The sequence below is a fragment of the Pan paniscus genome, chromosome 7, assembly GCF_029289425.2.
Source record: "Pan paniscus chromosome 7, NHGRI_mPanPan1-v2.0_pri, whole genome shotgun sequence".
Classification (NCBI taxonomy): Eukaryota; Metazoa; Chordata; class Mammalia; order Primates; family Hominidae; genus Pan; species Pan paniscus.
The window spans coordinates 62,895,686-62,920,989 of record NC_073256.2 but is presented as its reverse complement, the minus strand read 5'-3'; the positions used below and the strand labels follow the sequence as shown (position 1 = coordinate 62,920,989).

Here is a 25,304-nt window from a genome sequence, read left to right as displayed (position 1 = left end):
AACAGCTTCTGCAATTCCATCAGAAGATTATAGAATTTAAAAGATGTGTACTAGTTTACTTCATAAAGCAACACTTTATAAATTTTAAAGAAACATTTTGGCAAATTTTATTTTTCATTTGCATAGAACCTCTTCCATGTCACTTGAAATAGTAACATGGTTTAGAATGTCACAGAAAGTTAGTTCACTCTGTAGAACTCTGAATAGGCTTTCACATAGCTCCTTCTGTCATCAGACATATGAGCAACTGCTGTCATCAATCAAGTACCTACTGAAGCACCTTTAATTAGGCATTTAATCTACTATTTTTAGCTCACTTAATATTCATGATAACCCAATGATTATGCCCAATCTCCAGATACAAAACAGACTGCGAATGTTTAGCTTAGTTTTCAAAGATTAGAAAGCCAGGACACAGCAAGATCCCGGAAGTCACAAGCCCTCACTCTTCCTACACACCCACAGCGGGGCTGACTGCCTATGGCAGGAGAACCAGCGGCCTACCTGATATCCACCCCTTCTTCATTACTAATAACCCCAGTTTTCTTTAGCAGCAACATACCTATCTAAAAATCCTTAATTTCACTAAATTATCTTTAGTGGAGGTGACCGTTTGTAACAGGTTCTAGTCAAAGGTAGAGGTACTGGGAAGCGCATTCCTTCCCAAAGGAAAGGCAAAGCTGACTTGGCGAAAATCCTCAGCACCTACACTCTTCCAAGAATTCAGCCTGTGGAATTCAGCCAACACCTCCTGACCATGAGAACCAATTCCACACTCAGGCTATAGAATTCAGAAAGAATCTAGCCCTGTGGATGTCCTGCTGCAGGAGACAAATTCAACCTCATTTATTCAAATACTCTAGTGTTTGAACAGAGTTTTCTACTACTTACTGAAAGTTCCCTAATTCATCAAGAAAGAATTTCAGAGCCTGAAGCAGTATAGTTCTTATGGCATAGGTCACATTTCTTTCCCAAATCAGATTAAAAACAAACAAACAAACAAACAAAACCCTGGAGCTATGAGCATGAGCTAACCTACTGGGCTCTGTGATAAAAATGAACTTAGGAAGGACACACAAAAAATGTTAGTTATCTGTAGGCAGGCAGGAGAAATGGGGGTAGACGGTGACAGCGATGACAGACAAAGTTCTCAAAAATATCTTTTTACCTTATCTTGATGTTTTTTAACTATGAATATAGTCTACCCAAACCATGTCACTTTTTTAAAACAGCAAATTTTTAAAATAATCACAGAAGGATTTATTAGTCTTATATCTTCTCTGTCAAGAAATCAACAAAATAGTTACCTTGCTTGGGTCTAGGGCATAATTCAAGGTGCTTTTCTGTAATCGTCTTCTCTTCAGCTGTTAATGACTGTAGGCAAAATAATAATCATGGAATTTATGTGACAAATGCTAAAAAAAAAACTTTTATAAAATATTCAAAATCTTAAACTACACTCTCCTTAACATATTCTTCTCTGATTTCCTTTACCAATTCACCAATTTCAGTATTCCCAAAGCATGTACTCCTTATATATTTATAAATTCATTCTATTTTTCCTGAATCTAAAGAGATCTGACTGACCAAAACGTTTCCCATTAACATTCAACGTAATATCTGTTCATACATGTGACTCCAACTGCCTATGAGGTACTCATTACTACTCATACCCAAATTATCTTGAGTTTGTAATAGCATTACTCTGTAAGTTACCACAAACACAAAAATTATCCAGAATATCTCATTGCCAAAAGATTCTGAATATAAAGGCATACCTTGTTTTATTGTGCTTCATAGATAAAGCATTTTTTTACAAATTGAAAATTTCTGGCAATCCTGTGTCAAGCAATTCTGTATGCCATTTTTCCAACAGCATCTGCTCACCTATAAACTTGTGTCTCTGTGTCATATTTTGATAATTATTCCAAGATTTCAAACTTTACCATTATTATTAAATCTGCTATGATGGTCTGTGATCAGTGATCTCTGGTATTACTACTGTAACTGATTTGGGGTGCCACAGTCAAAACCAATATAAGAGAGCAAAATTAATAAATGCTGTGTGTGTTCTGACTGCTCCACCAACCAGCTGTTCCTCCATCTCTTGCCTTCTCCTTAGGCCTCCTATTCTCTGCAACACACCAATATTAAAATTAAGTCAATTTAATAACCTTACAATGGCCTCAAAGTGCTCAAGCAAAGGAAGAGCTGAATGTCTCACACCTTAAATCAAAAGCTGGAAATGGCCGAGCACAGTGGCTCACGCCTGTAATCCCAGAACTCTGGGAGGCCGACGCAAGTAAATCAGCTGAGATCAGGAGTTCGAGACCAGCCTGACCCACATGGTGAAACCCCATCTCTACCAAAAATACAAAAATTAGCTGGGCGTGGTGGCGGGCACCTGTAATCCCAGCTACTCGGGAGGCTGAGGCAGGAGAATCACCTGAACCTGGGAGGTGGAGGTTGCAGTGAGCCAATATCGCACCATTGCACTCCATCCCGAGCGACAGAGACAGACTCCCTCTCAAAAAAAAAAGAAAAAGAAAAAAGAAGCTGGAAATGATTAAGCTTAGGTAGGAAGGCATGATAAAAACTAAGATAGGCTAAAAGCTAGACCTCTTGAGCCAAACCGTTAAGCCAGTTGTGAATACAAAGGGAAGCTCTTGAACGAAATTGAAAGTGCTACTCCAGTGAATACACAAATGATAAGAAAGTAAGACAGCATTATTGCTAATAGAAAGTTTTAGCAATCTGGATACAAAATTGAATCAGCTATAACATTCCCTTAAGCCAGAGCAGAATCCAGAGCAAGGTCCTAACTCTCTTCAATTCTATGAAGGCTGAGAGAGGTGAAGAAGCTGGAGAAGAAAAGTCTGAAGCTAGCAGAGGTTGGTTCATGAAGTTTAAGAAATCATCTCCATAACATAAAAGTACAAGGTAATGCAGAAAGTGATCCAGAAGATCTAGTTAAGATCACCGATGAAGGTAGCTACGCTAAAAAACAGACTTTCAATATAGATGAAAGAGCCTTATATTAGAAGATTATGCCCTTTAAGACTTTCGTAGCTAGAGAGAAGTCAATGCTTGGCATCAAAGCTTCAAAGAACAGACTGATACTCATATTAGGGGCTAATGCAGCTGGTAACATTAAGTTGAAGCCAATGCTCATGTATCATTCTGAAAATCCTAGCGCCCTTATGATAAATCTACTCTGCCTGTGCTCTATAAATGTAACAACAAAGCCTGGATGACAGCACATCTCTTTACAGCATTCTTTACTGTAATACTTTAAGCCCACTGTTGAGATCTGCTCAGAAGAAAAAGATTTCTTTCAAACTATTACTGCTGATTGACAATGCACCTGGTCACCCAAGAGCTATGATGGAGAAGTACAAGGAGATGAATGCTGTTTTCATACCTGCTAACACCACTTCCATTCTGCAGCCTATGGATCATGGGGTGATTCTGACTTTCAAATCTTATTATTTCAGAAATACATGTCATATGGCTGTAGCTGCCACAGATAGTGACTCCTCTGATGGATCTGGGCAAAGTAAATTGAAAACTTACAGAAAAATATTCACCATTCTATGTGCCATTAGGAACATTCATGATTCATGACAGAAGGTCAAAATACAGCATTAACAGGAGTTTGGAAGAAGTTGATTCCAACCCTTGTGTATGACTGAGGGGTTCAAGACTTCAGCAGAAAAACTGATGTGATAGAAACAGCAAGAGAACTAGAATTAGAAGTAGAACCTGAAGATATGACTGAATTGCTGCAATTTCCTACGAGTTGAATGGATGAAGAGTTACTTCTTACCGATGAACAAATAAAGTAGTTTCTGGAGATAAAATCTACTCCTGGTGAAAATGCTGTGAACATTGTTGAAGTGATAACAAGTAATTTAGAATATCCTATAAACTTAGTTGATAAAGCAGTGTCAGGCTTTGGAAGGATTGAGTCCAATTTTGAAAGAAGTTCTATTACTGGTCAAATGTTACCAGCATCACACGCTACTCAGTAATCTTTCATGAAAGGAATAGTAAATAGATGTGGTAAACTTCACTTTTGCCTTATTTTAGGAAACTGCCACAGCCACCCCAATCTTCAACCACCAACCACCTGATCAGTCAGCAGCCATCAGCATCAAGGCAAGACTCTCCCCCAGCAAAAAGATTACACCTTGGTGAAGACCCTATGATTGTTAGCATTTTTTTTAGCAACAAAGTATTTTTAAATTAGGGTATATACATTGCTTTTTTAGACATAATACTATTGCACTTAACAGACTACATTATAATATAAACATAACTTTTATAGGCACTGGGAAACCAAAGAATTCATGTGATCACTTTATTGCAATATTCACTTTATTGTGTTGGTCCTGAACCAAACCTGCAATATCTCCAGAGTATGCCTCCAGAGTAAACATACATTTCTTGTGAAGAGTAGTATGCTCAATGGTTTCATCTTCTGAGAACATTCTTAGTAAATATCCTTCATTTACAAACAAAGAAGTAGAAAGGTTCTGCATGGATTAAAGAGGTTCAGGTGTGAGCTGGGCATGGGGGCTCACACCTATAATCCCGGCACTCTGGGAGGCGGAGGTGGGAGGATCACTTGCAGCCAGGGGTTAGAGACCAGCCTAGGCAACATAGCAAGACCCTGTCTCTACAGAAAGATTTTTAAAAATTAGCCAGGCAGCCGGGCACAGTGGCTCACGCCTGTAATCCCAGCACTTTGGAGGCCAAGGTGGGTGGATTACCTGAGGTCAGGAGTTCCAAACCAGCCTGGCCAACATGGTGAAACCCAGTCTCTACAAAAAATACAAAAATCAGCCGAGTGTGGTGGCACGCACCTGTAATCCCAGCTATTCGAGAGGCTGAGGCAGGAGAATTGCTTGAACCCGGGAGGCGGAGGTTGCAGTGAGCCAACATAGCCTCACTGCACTCCAGCCTGGGTGACAAAGTGAGACTCCGTCTCCAAAAAAAAAAAAAAAATTAGCCAGGCACGGCGGCACATACCTGTAGTCCCAGCTATTTGACACGCTGAGGCAAGATAGCCTGAAGGATGCCATGAGCTATGATTGCGCCACTGTACTCCAGCCTGGGCAACAAAGTGAGACTCTGTCTCCAAAAAAAATAAATAAATAAAATTTAAAAAAAATAAAAAATAAAAAGGTGAATACTAACTTACTAACTTGCCACAATTATTAAAGGAATTCAAGGAATGAAAGGCAAGAAAAGGAGTGTACCAGTTACAGTGTTCTGAAAGAATAAGAAAGGGAATTACAATGAAATGTAATTACAATGTTCTGAACACTCAGGATTTCCTCTTTGGCATTCAGGGAAAACAATTCTACAGATACTTTACCGGATTCCCAGAAGTGTTCTGAAACCCTTCTCCACACCTGAGCCATGCTTCAGAGAGAGAGGCAGCTGCCCCTGCTGTCCTGAGACCTGCTCTTCTGACCTGCAGTGGTCTTTCTCCTGGAAAGGATGGGCATTCTGTATTCCAACTCCTTTTTCTCTGTAGAGATGATTTTTAAAAGAAAAATCGAAACAAAAAAACAAAATCAACTTCATTAAATAGACATTCAGTTCACAATTTACAATCTGAAAACCTAGAAGTGGCATCAGTAAAGGTATAGTTTTTGAATGTCTCTAAATCTTCACATAAAGAGCAACCGGACAGCAAAGCCAAAAACATAGAAACACAATTAATCAGCAAACTCCAAACACAAGTGGGTAAAGACAAACCACCAACCCTCCAAAGTCTGGCATGGTATCAGTATCTGAAAGGAAAGAAGCCAAGGCTTTAAAGTAAGAGAGTCAAGGAGGCCCCCTGAGAACCTAGACATCAGTGCTCACTAGGAAGCAGAGCAAGCAACAGATCTGAGAACAGTGTCTGATAGAACTGAGAAGAGCGCCTGAAACTAGGTGAGAGCAGGGGCTCTACCGTAAGAAGATGTGAAGAGATGAGAGCAGCCTGGGCCACCTGAAACTGGTCACCCTGGACTCCCTTCTGGACCCGTCACTGAGAAAGTACTGGAAGTGGAATCCACTCAGCAGCACAGGGGTGGCAGACACACAGAAAAGGTCCAGATGAGCAGAGTCAGGGAGAATCTACAAGACAAATACACAAGTGGCCATATTTTTACAAGACCCATGAAAACAACACAAGGTATAAAAGCTATGCTGGGCCGGGTGCCATGGTTCACACCTGTAATCCCAACACTTTGGGAGGCCAAGGCAGGAGGATTCCATGAGCCCAGAGGTTCAAGACCAGCCTGGGCAACATAGCAAGACCCCATTTCTAAAAAAAAAAAAAAAACTTTTTAGTGAGCTGGGCATGGTGGCACACGACTGTAGTTCCAGCTACTCAGGAGGCTGAACCAGGAGGATCGCTTGAGCCCAGGAGTTTGAGGCTGCAGTGAGCTGACTGCACCACTGCACTTCAAGCCGGGCAACACAGTGAGAGGCCACGTCCTTAAAAAAAGAAAAAGAAAAGCTATCCTGAATCCTGCTTCCTTCTATCATTTCAGAAGACACAGACATAAAAATAAGCAACAGGAAGGTATAAAAGCTAAATCCCGTATAATTATTATTAGGGAAAAACAATTAGCTAGGCGTGGTGGCATGCACCTGTAAGTCCTAGCTACTCAGGAAGCTGAGGCAGGACAATCGCTTGAACCCGGAAGGCAAAGGTTGCAATGAGCTGAGAGCCTGCCACTGCACTCCAGCCTGGCGACAGAGCAAGACTCTATCTCAAAAAAAAAAAAAAAAAAAAAAAGAGATGAGGCCTTTGGAGGTGACTAGAACATGAAACCAGAGCCCCCACAAATGTGATTACTGTCCTTACAAAAAATTAGTCAGCAGCCTAGGCAACGTCGTGAGACCCCATGTCTACAAATTTTTTTTAGAGTTAGCCAGGCATGGTGGCATGTGCCTGTAGTTCCAGCAACTTGGGAGGCTGTGGTAGGAGGATTGCTTGAGCCCAGGAGGTCAAGGCTGCAGTGAGCCATGATTGCACCACTGCATTCCAGCCTGGGTGACAGAGCAAGATCCTGTCTTTGAAAAAAAAAAAAAAAATAGCTGGGTGTGGTGGCATGTGCCTATAGTCCCAGCTATTCAAGAGGCTGGGGTGGGAGGATCACTTGAGCCTGGAAGGTCAAGGCTGCATCACTGATTGTGCCACTGCATTCTAGCCTCAGTGGCAGAGTGAGATCCTATCTCCAAAAACAAAAAGCAAAAAACTACAATGATATGCCACTTCACACCCACCAGAATGGCTATTAATAAAAAAAAAAAAAAAAAAAAGAGAAAATGACAAGCACTGCCAAGGATGTGTAGCAATTATAACTTTTGTGCATTGCTGGTGGAAAAGTAAAACGTTGCAGTTGTTAAAAATTATTTGGTAGAGCCTCAAAAGTTAAACACAGCTGGGCATGGTGGCTCATGCCTGTAATCCCAGCACTCTGGGAGGCCAAGGCGGGCGAATCACAAAGTCAGGAGTTAAGACCAGCCTGACCAACATGGTGAAAACCCATCTCTACCAAAAATGCAAAAAATTAGCCGGGAATGGTGGTGTGCGCCTGTAGTCCCAGCTACTCGGGAGGCTGAGGCAGGAGAATTGCTTGAACCCAGGAGGCGGAGGTTGCAGTGAGCCAAGTTTGAGCCACTTGCACTCCAGCCTGGGCAACAAGGCGAGACTCTGTCTCAAAAAAAAAAAAAAAAAAAAAAGAGGTTAAACACAGGGTAGGGCACAATGGGTCACACCTGTAATCCCAGCACTTTAGGAGACCAAGGCAGGAGGACTACTTGAGCCCAGGAGTTCAAGACCAGTCTGGGAAACATAGCAAGTCCCTAAAAAAAAATAAATTAGCAGGGGTGGGAATGTTCATCTGTGGTCCCAGCTACTCAGGAGGCTGAAGCGAGACAATCGCTTGAGCCCAGGAGTTTGAGGCTGCAGTAAGCTATAATTACGCCACAGTTCTGAAGCCTGGGCAACACAGCAAGACTCTGTCTCTAAAATAACATAACATAACATAACAAACATAAAATAAAATAAAATAAAATAAAATAAAATAAAATAAAATAAAATAAAATAAAACCACCAAGATCTAGCAATGCCACTGCTCGGTATATACCCAAAACTCAAACAGGGCCAGGCGCGGTGGCTCACGCCTGTAATCCCAGCACTTTGGGAGGCCGAGGTGGACAGATCACCTGAGATCGGGAGTTCGAGACCAGCCTGACCAACATGGAGAAACCCCGTCTCTACTAAAAATACAAAATTAGCCAGGCATGGTAGCGCATGCCTGTAATCCCAGCTACTCGGGAGGCTGAGGCAGGAGAATCGCTTGAACCTGGGAGGCGGCAGTTGCGGTGAGCCAAGATTGTGCCATTGCACTCCAGCCTGGGAAACAAGAGTGAAACTCTGTCTCAAAAAAAAAAAAAAAAAAAAAAGGCTGAGGAAGAAACTCATAATGCCTTACATTCCAGTGGTTTGAAGCTGTAAAAAGGAAATCCTGAACAGAAGAAGGTGCTGATCATGAGACACAGCAATCAGGATTCCAATCCCCTCCACTTTAACCAGTTCTATCATTAAGTCCACCATTCAATCATGTTCAAGTCTCTAACACTACACACCATAAAAATCTCTCCCTCACCTTGACGCCATCTAGCTTGCTCACTCCCTTCTCCAGCAGCCTTATAGAGTTATCCATTTGAATATCTTATTTATTTTTCCAACCATTGCAAATTCTTTACTAGCCTTTCCATCAAAATTGTTTTCCCTTTGATTATTTTTTTCTTCAGTTTTTTATTTTGTTTCCCCTTGGTTACTGTATTTGTCCACATTATAGATGTACAAGTATATTTGTTACCTACATTTTAATAATATGTAAATGACAACTGAACATGAAATTCAATAAACTGGTTTGAAATAAGGAAGTTCTTACAGGGTAATGTACAAAGAGAAATATTTTCAAGATCTTGGTAAAAGTACATACAAAACTCAGGCACAAAGTAGGTTTCGCTTTTTTCCATAAATAAACTAGCATTTGGACAGGCGATATTCTATACTGCTTTTCTTTGGTCATAGCATTTAACAAGTACAGAATATATCTAGAGCTATACAAACTGGACAGGTAACTTTCAAATAAATTATTCATGTGTGTCTAAATATTTACAGAAACTACACCTTATTTATTCTCTTAACATTATAACAGGCAAGGCATGGTGGCTCATGCCTATAACCCCAGCACTTTGGGAGGCCAACGCAGGCAGATCACTTGAGCCCCGGAGTTTGAGACCAGCCTGGGGAACATGGCAAAACTCCATCTGTCTAAAAAAGAAATACAGAAATCAGCCAGGCATGGTAGCGTGTTCCTGTAGTCCCAGCTACTCAGGGGTCTGAGGCAAGAGGATTGCTTGAGCACAGGAGACCCAGGCTGCAGTGAGCTGTGATCGCACCACTGCACTCCAGCTGGGGCAACAGAAATAAGTTCCAGTCTCAAACAAACCAACAAAAAACAAAAACAAAAACAAAAAACACACGCACAGAAAATTTAAAAAAATAAATAAATAGAAAAACGCCATCATGGTCTATTCATCCACATTCCAAAAATATTTACTAAATACAAAATTACGTATGGGGTACCCAGCTACCAACGTGACATAACTATTTTAATGTTTTCCTACCCTATTAGAGTCTTCTGATTAGACATTATCTTCCAGTTATAACTGTAAAATAGACAGTGTTGTATTCTGCTTTTATTTAAAATAATAAAATATTTTCTTTACACAGAGGTTCCACTCATTTTAAGAATGGAAACTAAAAAATACATGCAACGCCAATGGAAATCTTATTTACACATAAGAATACATACTCTGCTTTTGATTTTATCAGAATGGAAAATATTATTCTTACCTATTTTTCAAACAACACACCCATGTAAAACTAATGACATTAAATTTTAACATAATAATGTACAAATTTTTAAATATATATAAGCAGTTGTATAAAAACGGGCAGGAAACAGATCCAAATGCTTATATTATCAAAATGCTTATGTTATGCTGATTATAGGTTTTATAGATTTATGGGGGATATTTTCTTTTTTCTTTTTTCTTTTTTTTTTTTTTTTGAGACTGAGTCTCGCTCTCTCCCCCAGGCTGGAGTGCAGTGGCGCAATCTGGGCTCACTGCAAGCTCCACCTCCCGGGTTCACACCATTCTCCTGCCTCAGCCTCCCAAGTAGCTGGGACTACAGGCGCCCGCCACCACGCCCGGCTAATTTTTTGTATTTTCAGTAGAGACGGGGTTTCACCATGTTAGCCAGGATGGTCTCGATCTCCTGACCTCGTGATCCACCCGCCTCGGCCTCCCAAAGTGCTGGGATTACAGGCGTGAGCCACCCCGCTGGGCCTATGGGGGTATTTTCTGTTGTAGTCTTTATTTTCTAGCAGCTCCACAATAGCTGTGTATTATTTTTATGATTAGTAATGAGAACAATTGTTTAAAACTGTTCTAGGCCGGGCGCGGTGGCTCATGCCTGTAATCCCAGCACTTTGGGAGGCTGAGGTGGGTGGATCACAAGGTCAGGAGTTCAAGGCCAGCCTGGCCAATCTGGTGAAAACCCGTCCCTACTAAAAATACAAAAATTAGCCGGGTGTGGTCGCAGTGCCTGTAATCACAGCTACTCAGGAGGCTGAGGCAGAAAATTGCTTGAACCCGGGAGGCGGAGGTTGCAGTGAGCCAAAATCGCGCAACTGGACTCTAGCATGGGTGATAGAGCGAGACTCCATCTCGGAAAAAAAAAAAAAAATTCTGAGGAAAACTGAATTCCAATCTAGACTTCTATTCCCGGCCAAGCTATCAATCAAGGGGAAAAAATAAAAGATATTTTTAAAACGTGCAGGAACTTTACAATTTTACTTCTCGTGATTCCTTTATTAGGAAGATACTGGAGAATGTATCTCAACGAGAAGGAAAGAAGACATCTTATCTGACTAGTAATGAACATAGAATTTAAAAATTTAAGTACAGGGAGATGGAGAACAATGCAAAGGAAAATATGTAGCAATTATTTACTCTGGTGCAACAAAAATGTTCCTCATGAACTTTATAAATAAATCATAATCAATGATTGAAGAAAAAATTGTAAAATCATTTGACAATACAGTATTTTTAAATAGGGAAGGTAAAGATACTGTGCTATAACATGAAATATATCTGGTCATTATCCCAGGTTCCTGCCATAGAACTCCTACAACTCTTGCAATTTCCTAAGTGATAGGAATATCTTTTGTTATTTATAAAGAATCCCTTTGATAACTCCTAAGTTTATCCTACTGAGGTCACTTAGGGTGGGGCCCCTAGATAACTTGAGAATGGAGTGACTTAGCAAAAAGGCCAAGTGATTAGAGGATTAGTGGGTTGGTATTTTCAGCTCCACTCAGTAACCTCTGAGAAAGGAGGAAGCTGGAGATCAAGCTTTATAAAAACACTTTAACAGCCAGAACCATGGCTTACTCCTTTAATCCCAACACTTAGGGAGGTCGAGGATGGAGGATCTCTTGAGCCTGAATTTGAGACCAGCCTGTGCAATATAGCAAGACCTCATTTCTACAAAAAATACAAAAATTAGCCAGATGTGGTGGCATGAACCTGTGGTCCCAGCTGCTCAGGAGGCTGAGGTAGGAGGATAACCTGAGCCTGGGAGGTCGAAGCTGCGGTAAGTCAAGGTCAAGCTACTGCACTCCAGCCTGGGTGACAGAGCAAGACTGTATCTCAAAAAAAAAAATGAACAATTAAAAAAAAAACAACTCTTTAACAAGATTCGATGAGCTTCTCAGTTGCTGAACATACAGAGGTACTGGGAGGGTGGTTCGCCCAGAGAGGGCGTGGAAGCTTCAAGCATGCCACCTGCCCTCAACCTGTTCATGTCTTACTCTATCCATCTCTTCATCTGGCCGTTCATGTGCTTCTATTGAATTCCTTTATAATGTCCATGTCTTGCTCTATCCATCTCTTCATCTGGCTGTTCATCTGCTTCTATTGAATACCTTTATAATAAATCAGTAAAGGTAAGTATTTCCCTTACTTATGTGAGCCAACATAGCAAATTAATCGAACCTAAGGAGGAAGGTTTGGGAATCCCTATTTATATTCAATTGATCAAAAATATGAGTGACAACCTACTACTTGCAATTGACCTCTGAAGTGGGGCCAGTCTCGTGGGACTGAGCCCTCAACCTGCGTGATCTCACACCATCTCCAGGTAGAGAGCATCAAAATTGGATTAAATTATAGGATACCCACTTGGTGTCTACTGGATGCTTGGTGTCAGGATAAAACACCCCACACATCTGGGCATAGAACTGTACTGTGTTAAGCATGAGAGAAGAGGGGAAAACAGTTTGTTTTTCCTTTTTATGGGTACCTAAGTGAAAAGTCAAGTTTCTGTAACTCATTTGAAGTGGTAAAATGTTGCATATGTAGACTGTGGTAAGTTACATATGTATATTATAATACCTAAAGAAGCCATTAAGAAAACTAAAATGGGCATGGTGGCTCATGCCTATAATCCCAGCACTTCGGGATTTCATAAATACTGCTGTCCTCACCTTTCAATGTGTCCGCATGCCTAATTTCTCCTAATCGTGAGACAAGAACCCAGATTTTAGCTGAACTAAGGAGCAAAAAACCCTGCATCACTATGCACGTGCCCAGGAAAAAACTGAAAAAGGCCCTAACCTCTGAACTCTGGATCATCTCGAGGCGCTGCCCAAGGAGGAAATGAAGGTTAAACTGGCATTACAAATTGCCAAAGCATATGTCTCAACAGAGTCCCTCTGTAAAAGATGACAGACTTACTGGCTCAAAGCATTTAAGGTAATCTCTATCCAATAATCCACAGACAACTAAACTAACCACATAATGTCTTCATTAGCTACACACGACAGGCAATACAAACTTTATTAAATTCATCCAGGAAAATCATTAAACAAAATTATAGCACCAACAACAAACAGAAACCCTGGGGAGGGGATGGGAGAATTTAATATCCAGAAATTAATTCAAATCATACTATTTAAAACGTCCAGTTTTCAAGCAAAAATTATAGGCCAGGCGACGTGGCTCATGCCTATAACCCCAGCACTTTGGGAGGCCAAGGCAGGTGTATCACCCGAGGCCAGGAGTTCAAGACCAGCCTGGCCAACATGGTGAAAGCTCATCTCCACTAAAAATGCAAAAACTAGGCAGGTGTGGTGGCGCGCACCTGTAATCCCAGCTACTCAGGAGGCTGAGACTTGCTTGAACCCAGGAGGCAGAAGTTGCAGTGAACCGAGATCGTGCCATTGCACTCCAGCCTGAGCAACAGAGAGAGACTCCATCTCAAAAAAAGAAAAAAGAATACAAAAATTAGCCCAGCGTGGTGGTGCATGCTTGTAATCCCAGCTACTCAGGAGGCTGAGGCAGGAGGCTGAGGCAGGCGAATAGCTTGAACCTGGGAGGTGGAGGTTGCAGTGAGCTGAGATCATGTCATTGCACTCCAGCCTGGGCATCGTGGTGAGACTCTGTCTCAAAAAATAATAATAATTATAACACACATGAAGAAACAGGAAAGCATGATAAGGAAAAAATGTAGTCAAAAGAAAATGTCCCTGAGAGGAGCCAGAAGTTGGACTCACTAGACAACGACTTTAAATCACTTACTATAAATATATTCAAAGAAATAGAGGAAACTATATCCAAAAAGTGAAGAAAATTATAAAAATGCCTCACCAAATAGCGAATATCAATAAAGACACAGAAATTATAAAAAGACAGAACCAAACAGAAATTCAGGAGTTGAAAACTATAGTAACTGAAATGAAGAATTCACCAGAGGAGCTCAACAGCAGATTTGGCCTGGCAAAAAAAGGAATTCACAAACTTTAAATCAGACAAATGAGATTATCCAAGCTGAGAAACAGGAAAAAAAGAGTGTAAAGAAAAATGAACAGAGCCTCAGAGACCTGTGGGACACCATCAGACACACAAATATATGCATAATAAGAATCTCAGAAGGAAGGAGAGACAGAGGTAGAAAGAATATTTGAAGAAACAAAGCCCAAAATGCTTCCTCAATTTAATGAAACGTTATACAACCAAAAAGCTTAAAAACTCCAAATAGCATAAAATCTAAAGAGATCCACCCTAAACATACCATGTCAACTGGTGAAAAACAGAGGAAAAACTATGAAAGTAGCAAAAGAAAATATACGTCATATACAAAACTCATCATATACAAAGGATCCTCAATAAGTGTTAACAGCTGCATTCTTGACAGAAACCATGAAGACACCACCCTACCCTGAGGAACAGCAGAATACACATTATTCTAATGTAAACATGAAACATTCTCCGACAGACCATGTTAGGCCATAACTCAAGCTTCGATAAATTTAAAAGGAGTGAAATCAAAGTAATACTGTTCTTAGACAATAATAGAATGAAATTTGAACCTTACAATAAAAATAAAATGAAAATTCACAAGTATGCAAAAATTAAACACACTCCTAAACAGCCAATAGATCAAAAAAAGAAATCATGAGAAAATTAGAAGATAACTTTAAAAGGAATGAAAACAATATACACTAAAACCTATAGATGCAGCTAAAGCAGTACTTACTGAGAAATCTGTAGCTGTAAATGACTACATTTAAAAAGAAGAAAAATCTTTAGTCAATAAAACTTCCATCTGGCAGAAATAAATGACAGAGAGAATAGAAAAACAACAAAGAATATTAAAAAAAAAGTTAGTTCCTCAAAAAGATCAACAAAATTGACAAGCTAGGCTGACCAAGGAGGTTTGGGGGTAGGGAAGAGAAGATTTAAACTACAAAACTCAGGAATAGAAGGAAGTGAGGAAGCACTACCAATTTTGCAGAAACCCAAAAGATTACAGAGAACATTATAAGGAAATAATATGAACTACATACCAACAAATTAAATAACTAAAATAAAATGAACAAATTCCGAGAAAGACAAACTAGCAAAAGCGACTCAGAAATAAAAAACTGATCAGAGAGCTGTAACAAAGAGATTGAGTCATAACTTTAAAACTTCCTACAAAGAAAAGCTGAGGCTCAGAGTACAATGGTGATTTATACCAAACATTTTAAGAAACAGTATCTATCCTTCACAAACTCTTCCAAAATACAGAAGAGGGAATACTTCCTAATTCACACCATGAAACCAGTATTACCCTGATAAAACCAAAACATAACAACGAAGCACAGAGCAAAACTGTTCATGAATATAGATGCAAAAATCCTCAACAAAATACTAGCAAACTGAATCCAGCAACATATACAAAGACTTATACACCATAACCAATAGAGATTTTTCCCAGGAATACAAAGTTAATGTAATATTGAAAATTCAATCAATGTCATATATTAACAAAATAAAGGATAAAAACCACGGCATTGTCTCAATTAGATGTAGGAAAAGCAACTGACAAAGGCCAACAACTATTCCACAGTAAAAACTCAACAAACTAGCTATAGAAGGTTATTTCCTCAACCTGATAAAAATGTATATACAAAGAACCCACAGCTAACATCATACAGAATAGTTAAATACTGGATGCTTTATCCCTAAAAGAAGGAAAAAGAAAGGATGTCAACTCTTCCCACTTACATTCAATATTTGACTGGAGGTTCTAGCCATGGCAAGGAGAAGAAATAAAAGATGTCTAAATTGGAAGTAGTAAAATCATCTCTACTGACAGACAGCATGGTATTTTGTTTTCTTTCTTTTTTTTTTTTTTTAAGAGACATGGTTGGCCAGGTGCAGTGGCTCACGCCTGTAATCCCAGAACTTTGGGAGGCCAAGGTGGGCGGATCATGAGGTCAGGAGTTCGATACCAGCCCGGCCAACATGGTGAAAGCTCGTTTCTACTAAAAATACAAAAATTAGCCAGGCATGGTGGCACACGCCTCTAATCCCAACTACTCAGGAGGCTGAGGCAGAAGAACAGCTTGAACCCAGGAGGCAGAGGTTGCAGTGAGCTGAGATGGTACCACTGCACTCCAGCCTGGGTGACAGTGCAAGATTCTGTCTTGGGGGGGAAAAAAGATGGTCTCACTCTGTTGCCCAGGCTGGAGTGCAGTAGCACGATCATGGATCACTGAAGCTTCTACCTCCTTTAAAAAAAAAAAAAAAAAAAAAAAAGGAGAGGGTCTCACTCTGTTGCCCAGGCTGGAGTGCAGTAGCACAATCATGGCTCACTGAAGCTTCCACCTCCTCGGCTCAAGCAATCCTCTTGCCTCAGCCTCCCGAGTAGCTGAGACCACAGGCATGAGCCACCACATCCTGCTAATTTTTGTGTTTTTTGTAGAGACTCAGTTTTACCATGTTGCCCAGGCTGGTCTCGAACTCCTAGGCTCAAGTGATTCACCCGCCTCAGCCTCCCAAAGTGCTAGGATTACTGGTGTGAGCCACCATGCCTAGCTGCATGACCTTGTACACAGGAAATCCTAAGGAATCCACACTTCAGAAAACCCAAAAAATTATTAGAACCAATAAATGAGTTCAGCAAAGTTGCAGGATACAATCTCAATATTTTAAAAAATCAATGGAGCTGGGTGCGGCTGGCTCATGCCTATAATCCCAGAGCTTTGGGAGGCCAAAACAGGAGCATCCCTTGAGCCCAGGAATTTGAGACCAGCCTGGGCAACACAGCGAGACTCCATCTCTACCAAAAAATTAACAAAAAATATTAGCCACGTGCAGCAGCATGTGCCAGTAGAACTGCATTCAAAATAGCATCAAAAAGAATAAAACTCTTAGGAATAAATTTAACCAAAGAAGTGCAGGACTTTTTCACTGAAAACTGTAAAACATAGATAGAAATTAAAGAAGATCTAAATAAATGAAAAGACAACCCATGCTCATGGGAAATAATATTGTTAAGATGATAATACTCTCCAATTTGTCTATATATTCAAAACAATCAAAATCCCAGATGGCTTTCTGCAGAAATTGACAAGCTGCTATTACTCATATGGAAATGTAATGAACCCAAAACAGTTAAAAAAATCTCAAAAAGGAAAACAAGTCAGAAACTCACACTTCTAATTTCAACACTGCCAAGTTACAGTAATTAAAACAGTATGGTACTAGAATAAAGGCAGACATGGAGATCAGTGGAATAGAATTCATAGACCAGAAACAAACCTTTACTTTTATGGTCAACTGATTTTCAATTAAAACAAAAAAGTGCCAAGACAATTCAAGGAGAAAGAACAATTTTTTCAACAAATAGTGTTGAAACAACTGGGTATCCACATCGAAAAGAATGAAGTTGTACCCCTACCTCACAGTGTGTAGAAAAATTAACTCCAAATGAATCACAGACCTAAATGTAAGAGCTAAAACTGTAACTCTTGGAAGAAAACATAGGAATAAATCTTTGTGACCTTGGTTTAGGCAATGATTTATTAGACATGACACCAAAAAGCACAAGAAACAAAAGAAAAAACAAATTGGACCTCATCAAAATTATTAAAAACATTTGTACTTCAATAAGAAAATGAAAAGAAAACCCAAAGAATGAGAGAAAATATCTGCAATCATACATCTTATAGGGGAACAGTATACAGAATTTTAAAGAACTCATGATTCCACAATAAAACAGCAAATAACCCAATGAAAACGCAGCCAAATAAGCTGAATAAACATTTCCTCAAGAAGATACAGAAATGCCCAATAAGTACATGAAAAGATGCTCAATCTCATTAGGGAACTGCAAACCAAATCACAGTGAGGTAACACTTCATAACCATTAGGATGACTAAAAGTAAAAGACAGGCAATGGCAAGTGTTAGCAAGAATGTGGCAAAATTAGAATGTTCATTCCTTGCTGGTGAGACTGTAAAAGGTGCAACCACTTTGGAAAATTTTAACAGCTATCCAAAATGTAAACATACAGTTATTATGTGACCCAAAAATTCCACTGCTAGAGAAAGAAAAACTTAGGTCTACATAAAAATGCATATACAAATGTTCAACGCAGGCCAGGTGCGATGGCTCACGGATGTAATCCCAACACCTTGAGAAGCTGAGATGGGAGGATCTCTTGAGCCCAGCCAGGAGTTTGAGACCAGCCTGGGCAATATAATGAGACCGGATCTCAATTAAAAAAAAAGTTCAAAGCAACATCATTCTTAACAGCCCAAAGGTGGAAATAATGCAAATGTCTATCAACTAATATATGGATTTTTCAAATGCAGTATGTCCATGCAATAAAAAATTTATTCAAAATAAATAGGAATGAAGTACTGATACATGCAACAACATGTATAAACCTGGAAAACATTATGTTTAATGAAAGAAGCCAGTCACAAAATAACCACACTTTATATGAAATGTCCAGAATAGGCAAATCCATACACACCGAAAGTAGCTTAGTGGTTGCCAATGGATGAGGGAAGAGAGAATGGGGAGTGACTAGTAATAGCTATGGGGTTTCTTTTTGGGGTCATGAAAATATTCTACAATTAGGAACATTTGTACAACTCTGTAAATATACTAGAAACCACTGGATTTTCCACTTTAAAAGGGTAGATTTTATTATCTATAAAACTGAATAACAACATTGCCAATGGGACTGCAAAATTATACAGATATAACCACTTTGGAAAAGTTTGTCAGTTTCTTATAGAGTTAAACATCAAATTACCATAGGTTCTGGCAATTACATACTTAGGCATTTATCTCAGAGAAATGAAAACTTATGTTCACACAAAAACCTGTACACAAATGTTTATAGCAGTTTTATTTGCAATAACCAAAACCTGAAAACAGCCTAGAGGTCCTTCAATAATAAATGTTAATCCAAACTCTGGTATATCCATTATATGGAACACTACTCAGCAATTAAAACAAAGAAACTATTGGCCAGGCACAGTGGCTCATGCCTGTAATCCTAACACTTTGAGAGGCCGAGGCGGGTGGATTGCATTGCCTGAGCTCAGGAGTTCAAGACCAGCCTGGGCAACACGGTGAAACCCTGTCTCTACTAAAATACAAAAGATTAGCCAGGCATGGCAGCAGGTGCCTGCAGTACCAGCTACTCGGGAGGCTGACGCAGGAGAATTGTTTGAACTGGGGAGGCGGAAAGTTGCAGTGAGCCGAGATCGCGCTATTGCACTCCAGCCTGGGCAAGAGAGTGAGACTCCAACTCAAAAAAAAAAAAAAAAAAAAGACAAAGAAACTACTGATATGCACAACAACTTCGATAAATCATGAGAGTTTTATGTTGTATTAAAAAAAAAAAAAAAACTTCAAACCAGGCATGGTGGCTCACGCCTGTCATCCCAGCACTTTGGGATGTCGATGCGGGTGGATCACCTGATGGTATTAGGAGGTGGGGCCTTTGGCAGGTGATTAGAAGTTACGGGATTGATACCCTTATAAAAGAGACCTTGGAGAGCTCCTTTACCTCTTCCACCATATAAAGACATGGTAAGAATATGGCTGTCTGTGAACCAGAAAGCAGGCCCTCACCAGACATGAAATCTGTCAACACTTTGATCTAGCAAGGCCCAGCCTCCAGATTTAGTTTATAAAACAATTATTCTCTATATTACTCACAATTGTCTGTGAATTTACAGTTATCTCAATAAAAATAAATGGAATGAGATGTGCAAGGGACTGCTGAGTTTTACAATAAACTTTTTTGTACTATTTTACCTTACCTATGAACATATATTATTTTGACTAAAAAGAAAACATGTTTTCTCTTAAATGAGGTACTCTATGCAAAGTGCTTGACATATAGAAAGTTTTCAATAAAAGCTCTCTTTCCTCTCTTTCCCTTTGGTTTGAGGAATAAGACAATCTCTAGGCCAGGCACAGTGGTTCACGCTGTAACCCCAGCACTTTGGGAGGCCAAGGAGAAAGAATGGCTTGAAGTCAGGAATTCGAGACCAGCCTCAGCAACACAGCAAGACTCTATCTCTACAAAATAAATTTAAATATTAGCCAGGCACAGTGGCATGGCCTGTGGTCCCAGCTACTCGGGAGGCCGAAATGGGAGGATCACTTGAGCCCAGGAGCTCAAGACTGCAGTGAGCCATGATAGCGCCCCTGCGCCCCAGCCTGGGCGACAGAGTAAGACTGTCTCAAAAAAAAAAAAAAAGACAACTGAGATGTCAATACTAAGTAGTCTAATTCTGAGATGTAGAGCCACCAGTAAATCATTCAATGAGACTATCAAGGCCTTAAACTGGAACCATGAGGTACTCCTACCAAGATAACTATGAGAATTTCCTGCCATCACTGAAAAACTTGAAAATGAGCCTTTTTCCTATTTCTTGTTCAAGAAGCTGAAAGACAGCAATTCCAGGGAAATCTAGAGACAAAGCAGTAGAGGATGTACAATATCTTTGTCCTCATATGATTTCTTTAATTTTCATGGTGTTTCATTATTAATTGCTTTCATTATCACCAACATTTATTGAGTGTTTATATGCTCGGTATATCATCGCATGCATTCTCATAATTTAATCCTCACATCAACCCAGCAATATAGGTATTAACCCCATTTTATAAAGAAACGACAACTCAATGTTAGGTATATTGCCCTATTCAGAGAACTTGAATAGGAGACAGTGGTTGCAGTGAGCCGAGATTGGGCCACTGCACTCCAGCCTGGGTGGCTGAGCAAGACTCCACCTCAAAAAAAAAAAAAAAAAAAAAAGAAAATCTCAAAAGGCAAGCTGCTGCCCAAGAACAGGAGTATATGTGGTCGTCCTTGGCTACTTCATAAGGAAAGGGAGAACACAAGGCATAAAGGGAAGAATCACAGCATGTTAAGGGATAGTGAGGGGCTAGGGCAGGAGAAACTCATGGAGGAGAGGGGAGTGAGGAAAGAACTAAGATACCCCAGCCTTTGAGCAACTGACTGCCCTAATCTCCCTGGGACTTAAATACCACATATCTATATATGTGATATATAGGATATATATCTATATATCCTAACATCAGTTAAGAGGCAAACAACTTTCTCACTTCTTATAGGTTCGACTTTCTGAATCACCATGGGTTTCCTCCTCTTCCTCTTTCAATTGCAGTTGCCTAAATCTCACCTTCCATTTGTAGTCTGTCAACCCAGTCCTTTCTATTCTATTCCTAATTCCACCACCTTAGTCCATAACCACATCACCTTTTATCTTTAGAGTCCTGATATATCTGTGTGGCTTGTCCAAAATTGCAAAATCATTCAGCTGTATTGCTGAGGCAGATATCCGAGTCTTCGGACTAGGGTATTTCCTCCTGTTTCTTCATACCTGGAATACTTGCAAATCTTCTAAACTAGTTCTCCTTTCATTAATTCATCAGGTATCTAGTACATACAAGGGATATGACAGGTATTCTGGGGAATATGGGCTGAAGAAATAGTCCCTAATCTTAAATGTCTAGAATATAAGGGAATAAAGGTGTAGACACAAATAAACCTAATATAAGACATGGAAAAGTAAGAGTTATTTACATAAAATTCCACAGACTACAGAAGAAAGTTCATTTACAGCTGGGATAATTTGGGAGGTGAAATTTGGGGTGGGCCTCAATGGATGACTAAGATTCCAATCAGCAGAAATGGGAGAACTGGTATTATTCCAAACCAAGAACATACAGAAGAAAGTTCATTTATAGCTGGGATAATTTGGGAGAAGCTGGGATTTGAAATAGGCCTCAATGGATGATTAAGATTTCATGGCCGGGCGCAGTGGCTCACGCCTGTAATCCCAGCACTTTGGGAGGCCGAGGCAGGCGGATCACGACGTCAGGAGATCAAGACCATCCTGGCTAACACGGTGAAACCCTGTCTCTAATAAAAATTTTTAAAAAATTAGCCCGGTGTGGTGGCTGGCGCCTGTACCGAGATCGCGCCACTGCACTCCAGCCTGGGCGACAGAGCGAGACTGCGTCTCAAAAAAAAAAAAAAAAAAAGGTTTCAATCAGCAGAAATGGGAGAACTGGCATTATTCCAAACCAAGAACATATGCAATTACCACCAAGGGGCAAGCAAGTACAGTGACAGCAGTAGTCTAGTTTACCTATAAGATAAATAATGAGCAAAGCTGTAAAGGAATAAGACACAGGTATTATGGAGGCTGTGAATAACAGGCTGAGAGCCTGAACAAAAGCAAGGTCTGGGGCAGACTACCTGGATACAAATCCTAGCTTCTTCCCTTAACTGCTGTGTGACCTTAGGCAAATTACTTAGCCTCTCTGCTGAGCCTCAGTTTCCTCATCCATAAAATGAGACTAATGGTATCTACCTCACAGGACTGTTAAAATAATTAAATTAGTTAATACATATAAAGCACTAAACACAGGATAAGTCTGCAGTAAATTATGATGTAGCCAATAAGAAGTAAAATGAGATTTAGATAGAGGACTAACAATATAATCAAAGTAGTGCCTAAGGGAAAGTCACCTCTGAAGATGGAATGGGAGCATGCTAGCCAGCACTACACATCAACACTCCAACCATTAAGTACTTTTGAGACTGACCGAGGGAGACAGAAACAAAAAATAAATTCCTGGGAAATACTGTGGAAGCCAGCCTCCAAGGTGGCCCCTGTGATCCCCACCTCCTGGGGACCCTCTATAGTCTCCTCATACATTGTACCGGGTTGGTCCATGCAATGAATAGACAGGAGATGGGATGTCACTTCTGAGTTTAGGCTATAAAAGACACGGGGACCGATATCTTGTTGCTCTCTCTCTTGCTCTTGGGAAAGCCAGGACCCTGTTGTGAGCTGCCCTATGCAGCTGTCAAGAAACAACCACGTGAGTGAGCTTGGAACTGGATTCTCCAGCTCCAACGACCCTTTATTTGACTGCAGCCTTGTGGGAGATCCTGAACTACAACCACTTAGTTGAGCCGTTCTCAGATTCCTGAGTCTCAGAAACTCTATGATATAATAAACATTTGTTATGAACTGCTTCAGTTTTCAGCAACGTATTACACAATAGACAACTGTACGACTACTAAAAAAAATTGAGTAAAAAAAAAGAGTCTTGAAAAATGACAAGATGAAGAGACCAGAAGTGAACGTCAATTCAAAAACACTAAGATTTCTAAGTCAAGAGAAACTGTTAGGGCCGGGAGGACTAAGGGTGAGATGATGATTATGTGATGCACTAAGTTTGAGCTCTAGGGAAAGATCTAATATAGATCTGAAAGTCATCTATACAGTTAACTTCAATGTATGACATTGTCCAAAGCAAATATGGAACATGTGAAAAAGCACAAGGTCAAAAATTAGAACATGGCACGAACACAGTAAAGAGAAGAAAATGAGCTGTTGCAAGACAGGAAAACAATCATGGATGTTCCAAAAGAAATAAAAGCAGGTGGTGAATGTGTCAAACGCTCCAATGACCAAGTAAACAACTTACACTGGATTTAGCAAATTTATATATTTCCTTGATTTTTTTCACACATTAATGCTTCAGAAACCAGACTGTATCTTATAATCAAGAGGTGCCTGAAATGAATTTCTTTATTCCCTAAAGCCAGTCACAAAATTGATAGTGTGGGCTGATAATCAATGGTATTTGAGAAGCGAGAAAGCATGGTAGTGGTAAAGAAGTTGAACCAGTATATGTAGTCTATTTTTTCCAGGAAGTTTTCAAGTAAAGGCAAGAGTCAAGAAAGGAGGTCCTGTGTTTGCTTTTTAAAAACCGTTTTACTATGAGACAAACGTATTTGAAAGCAAGGAAGTTAGAAGAAACTTTAAAACGATAAAGGACACATGCCATGACAAGCACAATTAGCAGAATAAAAAAGGATGCACTCGCGGATACAGGTGCAATCAAACACCATTCAAGCAACGATTCCTAGGCACCCGCTCCCGTTCTGGAACCCGAGGCAGCGCGGTGCCCACAGATTGGGCAGTCAGCCGCACAGTCCCCTCCGAGTGCGGCAGGAAGAGAGACAGAGTTGACAGTGGATTATCCGCAGAGACGGGTAAAGCCACGCCAGGATTCCCTGCGGTCTGGTACATTGCACCAGAATCAAAAAGAGACAAGAGTAAGGCCAAGTACCCCCGAGGCGGACATATGCTCCCGCCCGCTGCGTCCCTCGGCGGTCCCACCCCTCGCTTTCCGTACCGCCGCTGAGGGCCCGGCCCGCACGCCTGGACCGGAGCCGGACCTGGGGGCGGTACCCCGCTGCGCGGGCTTGCTCCACGCACGCAGACGGGACCCGCCACCACCTAGCCCTTCACCCCCAACGCCCACCCTCTCTCACCCCAGCAGCCCGGGGCCAGCCCCGCGCCTGCCCGCCGCTTCCCCGCAACGCGGGAAACGGCGCGGCGCCCACTCCCGCCCCAGAGCCTACCTTAGAGCCTCGAGCGCGGCTGCCGCGGGGCATCTCCGGGAGCGCCGCCTGAGCGCACCGCCTCCTCAGCGCGCCGCCGTCCCACCTCGGCGCGCCGCACCGCGCCCTGCCATTGGCGGGCGCTCGGGCGCAGGGCGGGGCTTCGGCGGGGGGCAGGGCTTCTCCGGCCCCGGCGCTCCAGGGCCTCCCGGATGGCCTAGTCGGGCTCGGAGCCCGGAAGGAGTGCGCCGCGGCGAGTCGAGCTTCCCTCCCCGGGGCTGGGGGTTCCGCGGAGCTCGCTCTGGGCTGTGGCGTTGCTCGCCCGCGAGCTCCTGGGGAGTTCGGGGGAGCTGCTGGGCTGGTGCCTGGAGCGGGGGCCGCCTCCAAGTGTTGTCTTTCGAATTAAGTTACTGTCGTCTGTGTTGTCAGGCAACAACTGACCTTAAATAAAAATGAAAACCAGAAGTAGGCTACACATGCAATAGGCTACACATGCAATAATGGATACTTAAGGAATGGGAGTGGCTGCTGGTGACTGGAGCAGAGAGGGTGTGGTTTCTCCATGTTTCGGGGCCGGGGGGAAGGAGTAAAGTCTAAGTGTTCAGAGCCCAGACGGCATGTCGGTCATCACATCACCGGGAGAACTCGTGGAGCCTGAGGAAAGACTACGGGGTGCCAGAGTCTGAAGGGGCAGAAGATTGCATTCCTATCACGTTCGCCGTGGCGCACAGGGGCTCCGCTGGGGCCGCCGCTCCCGCGGGAGAAGTGGGCCTGAGACGGTGCGGCGTCGACCATAGCCGGCCCAGCAGAAGCCGGGGAAGGCCACAAGTCTAACTGGGTCCGAGTACTGTGAAGAAGGCGCCTCCCATGGAGAAAGCTACCGGGTAGTTTAACAAGGTGGAAA

At 41.4% G+C, this 25,304-nt stretch overlaps 1 protein-coding gene across 8 annotated transcripts in view; it reads right to left on the bottom strand.

The window, feature by feature from the left end:
* The window catches only part of SPIDR (scaffold protein involved in DNA repair), a 475,882-nt gene extending 450,986 nt beyond the window's left edge, over positions 1-24,896 (bottom strand). For 2 of the 8 annotated variants that reach the window (XM_003823268.5, XM_008976887.5), the window contains exons 1-3: positions 24,422-24,896; positions 5,381-5,536; positions 1,308-1,374 (exon numbers count right to left, since the gene is read on the bottom strand). In XM_003823268.5, the coding sequence (XP_003823316.1) occupies positions 1,308-1,374; positions 5,381-5,536; positions 24,422-24,454 (256 nt within the window). In that variant the 5' untranslated portion in view covers positions 24,455-24,896. Of the gene's footprint in view, positions 1-1,307; positions 1,375-5,380; positions 5,537-24,421 lie in introns of those variants that run through there. The other 6 variants (XM_034966041.4, XM_034966040.3, XM_024929751.3 and 3 more) reach the window with 6 other exon arrangements.
* Positions 24,897-25,304: the final 408 nt, after the last annotated feature.